We start from the raw sequence: 8,292 nt of genomic DNA, 5'->3' as shown, positions 1-8,292 counted from the left end.
GGAACGGGTCCGAGGCTCTCGCAAGCAGGGCTGCGCCGGGCTGGGGCTGCGGGGCCGGCACAAGGGAGGCGGCCCCGGGGACCTGACAGGGCGGGGGCGGGGACGCCGCCGCCTGCGCGGTTCCGGGTGCTCCCGGCGCGGCGCTGCCCAGGGCACACTTGACCGGGGTCGGGCTGCAGGGAAGGGCGGGTCTGGGGAGAACCCCGAGAGCCGCGGCGTCCTCCAACTCCTCCTCCTCCTTCTCCTCGCGGCCGCCGAAGCCACAGCCCGAGCCCGAGCCCGAGCCCGAGCCCAAGCCGGCGCCACCGCGCCCCCGGCCATGGCTTTTGCCAATTTCCGCCGCATCCTGCGCCTGTCTACCTTCGAGAAGAGAAAGTCCCGCGAATATGAGCACGTCCGGCGCGACCTGGACCCCAACGAGGTGTGGGAGATCGTGGGCGAGCTGGGCGACGGCGCCTTCGGCAAGGTTTACAAGGTGAGGGCGCTGAGGTGGGTGGCCGGACGCGCGTCGAGGGGCTCCGGAAGGAAGGGATGCCCGCCCGGGACCCGGCCAGCCTGGCTCCGGCTCCGAGGGCTGCCTGGCTCTGAGCTCGAGGTCCCTGGCCCTCATGCTGGTGACTCTTGTTTTTTGGGGGGAACGTCACTCGGCCCGGCCGAGTCCCTGCGCTCTGGGCGCCCCCTCCGGGCACGGCTGCCGCCCCCACCTTAGCCCTGTTTCGGAGCACTTCCTGTGTGTCCTGCACTGCGCTCGGCGCCGCACGGGGAGACAAAGGGGCGCTGACAGGACCTCAGCATCCGAGAGGGCCACTCGAGGAACCTTCCAGGGACCTTCCGTAAAACGGCGATAGGGGCACACACTTTTTTTTTTTTAAGAGAGACTATACAGATGCTGTGGGAATATCGAGGCGATGTGGACCGAGAAACTCGGCTGCGCTTGGAAGGGTTGGGAGCTGGGGACACATCTGAAGATGAGCCAGAGACAGGGAAGTGGGGTGGACGAGGGATGGCCCCTGGAGTGAGAGGTGGGGCTTGGAAAGGTGGGTTGGGGCCAGGCAGAGGGGGAGGTCAGGATCTGGTGAATGCTGAGCCTCGGGGAACAGATTTGATTCCGTCGGTCTGAGTCACAGCTGGGGAGTCTCCCAGCCTGCAGTCACCTCTCCCCTAGAGGAAGACTCGGCAGAGAGCTTTTGTGGAGTGGGTGGGGCAGAGCTGATTTTGTCTAGAGAAGTGTGGCAGCAAGACCTTAGTTTCTGCTCCTGAGAGCTAATTTTGAGGTGCTGAGTTGTTTTAGGGAGCGAACACGTACAGCTTGACTCCCCCCTTTCCCCTAAGAAAATTTTTACTGGAGACTCCCTCTTGTTAAATTAGCGTATACCTCCAGGAGACCACCTCTCTCCTAAGCCACTATCCTCCTCCTTGGGGCTCCTGTAGCTTGTAGGCCACTCTGACCCTAGGATTGCCCTTCTATAAGGCTGGACCACAGAGAAGCCTTCTCCAGCCTTCTCCTCTGACTTGAAAGTAGTCTATCACCTAGTTACCAGGGTAGTTCCTAGATGACCAGTGTTACAGTAGCATCATTTGGGAGCTTGTTAGAAGTGAACAATCTCAGGCCCAACCCAGACCTGCTGAATTAGAGTCTGCATTTTAATAAGATCCCAGGTGATCCCTAAGCAAATAGGTTTGAGAAGTACTGCCCTAGAGGCTTGGAGTGGTGGCAGTTTTTTCTTTTTCTTCTTTTTTTTGAGAGAGGGTTTCCCTCTGTTGCCCAGTCTGGAGTGCAGTGGCACGATCTCGGTTCACTGCAACGTCTGCCTCCTGGTCTCAAGAGATTCTCCTGCCTCAGCCTCCCGAGTAGCTAGATCTACAGGTACACACCACAACCCAGCTAATTTTTCTATCTTTTGTAGAGCTGGGTTTTTGCCACGTTGCCCAGGCTTGTCCTGAACTCCTGAGCTCATGAAGTCAGCTCGTTTCAGCCTCCCAAAGTGTTGGGATTACAGGCGTGAGTCACCCTGCCTGACCTGGAGCAGTGGCAATTTTGAGACCAACTAGGCCCACCTGTTGCCTCTTTTTTTTTTTTTTTTTTTTCCTTTGCGACGGTGTCTGTGTTTCCCAAGCTGGAGTGCAGTGGTTCGATCTTGGCCCTCACTGCAACCTTCACTTCCCGGGTTCAAGTGATTCTCCTACCTCAGCCTCCCGAATAGCTGGGATTACAGGCACATGCCACCACGCCTGGCTAATTTTTGTATTTTTAGTAGAGATGGGGTTTCACCATGTTGTCTAAGCTGGTCTTGAACTGACCTCAAGTGATCCACCCGTGTTGACCTCCCAAAGTGCTGGGATTACAGGCGTGAGCCACTAGCCTGGCCTGGTGCCTCTTTTGTTACCTTACCACCTCTTCTCTGAGCCCACGCTTCCTGTTCGGGGTGGGGAGAGGTCTTGTGCTCCGAGAGGCAGTGCTTTTGGACTGCCCGATTTGCTGACCTCCTTTGCCTGAGGGCCTTGCCCATATTTGAGGGTAGCTAGCTCACCCTCTCCTCAGCACACCTTTTCTTTATTCTCCTCAGAGCTGCATCTTCCTCCTAGTGGCACCCGAGAATGGTCCTCAGCCTTGCAGCTCTCCCTGGACACTGCCAGTGTCCTTGACTGTCTTAGAGCCTGCTCCTGCAGCTGTGTTCTGACTACCGTGAGGGCAGCTGGACCCTTGGTCAGCTCGCCACGGGACCCACTTTCTCCAGAAGGCTCAGTTGGTGTTTTTAGTGTATGCTTTTGAACATGGGTTTTTTGGGCCGGGTACGGTGGCTCACCCCTGTAATCCTAGCACGTTGGGAGGCCGAGGCGGGCGGATCACGAGTCAGGAGATTGAGACCATCCTGGCCAACATGATGAAACTCCGTCTCTACTAAAAATACAAAAATTATCTGGGAATGGTGATGCGTACCTGTAATTCCAGCTACTTAGGAGGCTGAGGCAAGAGCATTGCTTGAACCCGGGAGGCGGAGATTGCAGTGAGCCGAGATGCCACCACTGCACTCCAGCCTGGCCACAGAGTGAGACTCCATCTCAAAAACAAAACAACACAAAACAAACGTATGGGTTTTTTTTTTTTTTCTCCGTTAGGGGCTTTCAATTGCATTCTTGTCCTGTTCCCTGAAATATATCCTGGCTTCACAGGGTTCATCTTCCTTTAAACTTAAATGCAGAACTTTGCTTTTGTGCTGGTAAGATTTTCTCTTGTCATTTTCAGTTGTGTTTCCTCCTGCTTTAGTTCCTTATAACTCCCCTGCTACTCTGAAAGTTTCATACAAAGGAGCTCATCCGATTCACAATCTGTACTGTGTCCTCTTGGTTCTCCAAAGCATGTGGAAAGTCAGTTTTTAAAAAAGTGACTCCAGGGCCAGACGCTGTGGCTCACGCCTGTAATCCTAGCACTTCAGGAGGCCGAGGTGGGTGGATCACTTGAGGTTAGGAGTTTGAGACCAGCTGGGGCAACATGGCGAAACCCCATCTCTATTAAAAATGCAAAAATAAAAAATTAACCGGGTGTGGTGGCGCATGCCTATAATCCCAGCTACTCGGGAGGCTGAGGCAGGAGAATTGCTTGAACCCGTGAGGCAGCGGTTGCAGTGAGCTGAGATCGTGCTACTACACTCAAACCTGGGGGCAGAGGGAGACTCCGTCTCAAAAACGACAACAAAAAGTGACTTTAGTTCTCTAAGTTGTGAGCTGGCTCCACCACAGCCCTCTCCTTCTACCTCTGAATCCACGATTTTCTCTTAATTAAGGGAGAGCCAGACCAAGAGAGTGGTGTGATGGCTGATAGACCTAACAGTCTATTCTGTTACTTTCTTGGCCTTAGCATGCTCTGACCTAAGCCAACCCTGTATGCCCTGGTGCCCAGAGAAGAGAAGGGACTAGAACCCAGGACTCTGGGCTTCAGTTGAACGCTCTTTCCTTAGTCACCAGCTAAGGAAGACCCATCCTGGATCAGAGATCCCTGTCACCCAGGCTGCCTACTCAAGAGGTGCTGTTTACTCACCCCTCCTGCTTGAAGTCGAAGCAGGTATTGCTTTTACTAAAGACCCTTGTAGTCAAGGACCACGACTCCTGCCTACTTGGTTATTCCCTGGCCTGGTCACTGAAGTAACCCAAACCAAAAATTCCATCTTGGTTCTATGGCTGGAACCAGAGATTCCATTTTGACACGGCACCTGAGAAAGCAATTGGCAGGGCGCTGAGGAGGGACTGCCAGCAGCACTGTTGTTCTTCTGACAGCCTAAGTGCTGAAGGCTTCCTGAGGTCTTTCTGGGCCTTGGAAGTCTGAATTTGTCAACGGTGTCAGGAGAGGACTCTCTGATTCCAGATTTCCTGATGAGTCTTCAAGTTAGAGGTCTCAGAGATATCAAACCTCTCTTTCCTCCTCTCCCTGATAAGCCTTAATCTGTCTGCCTCAGGAGAAAAAGAGGAGGATAGGATTGATTTTGTGCAAAGTCAAGCTCATTCTCACCCAATGCCTATGTGAATGCAAATTGGTTTCAAAAGAAAACCATTCCTAGTTAATTACTAGAATACAAAGCAGGCTGTAATCCCAGCACTTCTGGGAGGCCGAGGCTGGTGGATCACTTGACGTCAGGAGTTCAAGACCATCCTGGCCAACATGGTAAAACCCCATCTCTACTAAAAATACAAAAAATTAGCTGGGCGTGGTGGCACACGCCTGTAAGCCTGTAATCCCAGCTACTCGGGAGGCTGAGGCAGGAGAATTGCTTGAATCTGGGAGGCAGAGGTGGCAGAGAGCAGAGATTGTGCCACTGGCACTCCAGCCTGGACAACAGAGTGAGACTCTGTCTCAAAGAACAAAACAAAACAAAACAAAACAAAACAAAAAAATGAAGTAAAGTTAACAAGCTATATGGTTTCAAAATTCTTATCATTGCAAATCTTCATTTTGAAGAGGAGGTGGAAAGGGTAAAAGATGATAGGTTGAGTGGGAAAAGCTGACTTTAGCAGAGTGTGCTTGCTGTCATAGCAGCAGCAACACAGGTACTCATGCACCCACTGTGGACAGGGAACATGGAGAAATGAAAAGAGTTGGGTTAGCAGGCTGAGATGATTTTTCTGCTTCTTTTTGTTTCTTTTTAGAGATAGTGTCTTAGTCTGTTGCAAGGATTGGAGTGCGGTGGGACCATCATTGCTCACTTCCGCCTCGAACTCCTGGGCTGAAGGGATCCTCCTGTCTTAGCCGCTAGAGTAGTTCGGACTACAGGCACATGCCACCACATCTGGCTAATTTTTAAATTTTTTGTAGAGATGGGGTCTCGCTCTCTTGTCCAGGTTGGTCTTGAACTCCTAGGCTCAAGTGATCCTCCTGCCTCAGCCATCCAAAGTGCTGGGATTATAGGCGTGAGCCATGGAGCCTGGTATCCTTCTTAAAAATTGCTTCGTTGGCCGGGCGTGGTGGCTCATGCCTATAATCCCAGCACTTTGGGAGGCTGAGGTGGGTGGATCACAAGGTCAGCAGATGGAGACCATCCTGGCTAACACCGTGAAACCCCGTCTCTACTAAAATAGAAAAAATTAGCCAGGCGTGGTGGCGGGCGCCTGTAGTCCTAGCTACTCAGGAGGCTGAGGCAGGAGAATGGCATGAACCCAGGAGGCGGAGCTTGCAGTGAGCCAAGATTGTGCCACTGCACTCCAGCCTGGGCAATAGAGCAAGACTCCATCTCAGAAAAAAAAAAAAAAAAAAAAAATACTGCTTTCCAGCCTGAGGAACATGATGAAACCCCATCTCCATGAAAAATACAAAAAATTGGCCGGGCACGGTGGCTCACACCTGTAATCTCAGCACTTTGGGAGGCCGAGGCAGGCAGATCAGGTGAGGTCAGGAGTTCAAGACCAGCCTGGACAACATGGTGAAACCCCATCTCTACTGAAAATACAAAAATTAGCCAGGCGTGGTGGCAGGCGCCTGTGATCCCAGCTACTCCGGAGGCTGAGGCAAGAGAATCGCTTGAAATTGGAAGGTGGAGGTTGCAGTGAGCTGAGATCGTGCCACTGCAAACCAGCCTGGGTGAAAGAGTGAAACTCCATCTCAAAAAAAATTAGCTGGGTGTGGTGGCAGGCGCCTGTGGTCCCAGCTACGCAGGAGGCTGAGGTGGGAGGATTACGTGAGCCTGGGAGGCAGAAGTTGCAGTGAGCCGCTGCACTCACGCCTGTGCACTCCAGCATGGGCAACAGAGTGAGACCCTGAGACCCTGTCTCAAAACAAAACAAAACAAAATTAGAAAATTGCTCTGGTTTTGATTTTTTGTTGTTTTTAAGCTTTTTTTTTTTTTTTTTTTTTGAGACAGAGTGTTGCTCTGTCACCCAGGCTGGAGTACAGTGGCGCGATCTCAGCTCCCTGCAACCTCTGCCTCCCGGGTTCAAGCAGTTCTCCTGCCTCAGCCTCCCAAGTAGCTGGGATTACAGGTGTGCACTACCACACCCGGCTAATTTTTGTATTTTTAGTAGAGATGGGATTTTACCATGCTGGCCAGACTGGTGTTGAACTCCTGACCTTGTGATCCGCCCGCCTCAGCCTCCCAAAGTGCTGGGATTGCAGGCGTGAGCCACCGAGCCGACCTTTTTAAACTCTTAAAAGATGTATTATTTTGCAAAATTGGGAGTTTACCAAACAAATAGCAACAGTTAAACAGAAAAAAATTACCCTGGGTTCCATCAATGTCTGTTGACATTTTGATGTATTTCCTTCTAGACTTTTGATGTTGTGATGAATTTTTTTTCCCGCCTGATTCTAATCATATGTATCTGTAGTGTTTTATTTCTTTTTTTTCTTTTAGACAGAGCCTTGCTCTGTCACCCAGGCTGGAGTGCAATGGCGCGATCTTGGCTTACTGCAACCTCCACCTCCTGAGGCGGGAGGATCACCTGAGGTCAGGAGTTTGAGACCAGCCTGGCCAACATGGCGAAACCCGCTCTCTACTAAAAATACAAAAATTAGCCTGGCATGGTGGTGGGTGCCTGTAATCTCAGCTACTCAGGGAGGGTGAGGCAGGAGAATCTCTTGTACCTGGGAGGTGGAGGTTGCAGTGAGCCAAGATTGTGTCACTGTTCTCCAGCCTGAGTGACAGAGCGAGACTCTGTCTCAAAAAAAAAAAAAAAAAATTTAAAATAGATTAAATAATCGTATGCCAGGCACTGTGCTAGATGCTTTACTTAGTATATAATAGAAGACAATTATGTCTTTGTAAAAATCACAGAGCTATATAAAATCATGCAGTGAAAACTAGAGGCCTTATGGGAAAAATGGGATTGAGGGCACAGCACTCAAAAACTTCATCAGTGGCATCTTTTAAAGAAAGTTCAGAATCTCAAAACCAATAGTGCAGTTTTACGCAAGTTACACGGAGAAGAAATACACACATGCTGCAGTACGCAGGCATCTTACCTGAAAAAAGATGCACCACGTGGGTGGACGTGGGTGCTGGGAAGGCAGCAGCGTGGGGCGCTGTGGAAGGAGGTGTGCGTGCAATCAGATGGCAGATGCACATGGGTGTGGCTTAGAGGTGGTTGATGGATGTCAGAGGTGTGCGCCTGTGTGTTTTGTGCATTCCTTCAGCACCCGAGTCAGCTCAGTGCAGTTTTCTGCATTCATCTATGGCGTTCACTTGCTGTTTCTATATGTAACCAAACATGACCTTAATATTATAGCAGAATCACTCCCTGGTATGTCGATGGTGTTGGAGCAAAGTTGGCAGGTTCAAAATAAGGGTTCTCACAGAGCTGACTGTATCTTGATGAACAGTTTTGTAGAGTTCTTGCTGTATTTTATTTTAGACAGAGTCTCACTCTGTCGCCCAGGCTGAGTGCAGTGGTGCAATCTCAGCTCACTGAAACCTCTGCTTCCTGGGTTCAAGTGATTCTCCTGCCTCAGCCTCCCGAGTAGCTGGGATTACAGGTGTGTGCCACCACGCCCGGCTAATGTTTTTTTTTGTATTTTTAGTAGAGACGGGGTTTCACCATATCGGCCAGCCTGGTCTTGAACTCCTGACCTCAAGCGATCCGCTTGCCTCGGCCTCCCAAGGTGCTGGGATTACAGGCGTGAGCCACTGCACCCGGCTGTTGCTGTATTTTAATTTACTTTTTAGGCTAGACTTTCTTGTATTTTTTTTTTTTTTGAGACGAAGTCTTGCTCTGTCGCCCAGGCTGGAGTGCAGTGGCACGATCTTGGCTCACTGCAACCTCCACTTCCCAGGTTCAAGCAGTTCTCCTGCGCTGGCCTCCCAAGTAGCT

General features: G+C 51.1%; 1 protein-coding gene across 3 annotated transcripts in view; it reads left to right on the top strand.

The window, feature by feature from the left end:
• STK10 (serine/threonine kinase 10) overlaps window positions 1-8,292 on the top strand; it is a 150,859-nt gene continuing 142,567 nt past the window's right edge. For all 3 annotated transcript variants that reach the window (XM_073994719.1, XM_045395048.2, XM_073994720.1), the window contains exon 1: window positions 1-475. Coding sequence is in view for 1 of the 3 variants with exons in the window: in XM_045395048.2 (XP_045250983.2) it covers window positions 320-475 (156 nt within the window). In the remaining 2 variants the exon portion in view is untranslated. The remainder of the gene's footprint in view (window positions 476-8,292) is intronic.

The sequence above is a fragment of the Macaca fascicularis genome, chromosome 6 (genome assembly GCF_037993035.2).
Source record: "Macaca fascicularis isolate 582-1 chromosome 6, T2T-MFA8v1.1".
NCBI classification, from domain to species: domain Eukaryota; kingdom Metazoa; phylum Chordata; class Mammalia; order Primates; family Cercopithecidae; genus Macaca; species Macaca fascicularis.
The sequence above is the reverse complement of the archived record's forward strand: the minus strand, read 5'-3'. Positions and strand labels throughout refer to the sequence as shown.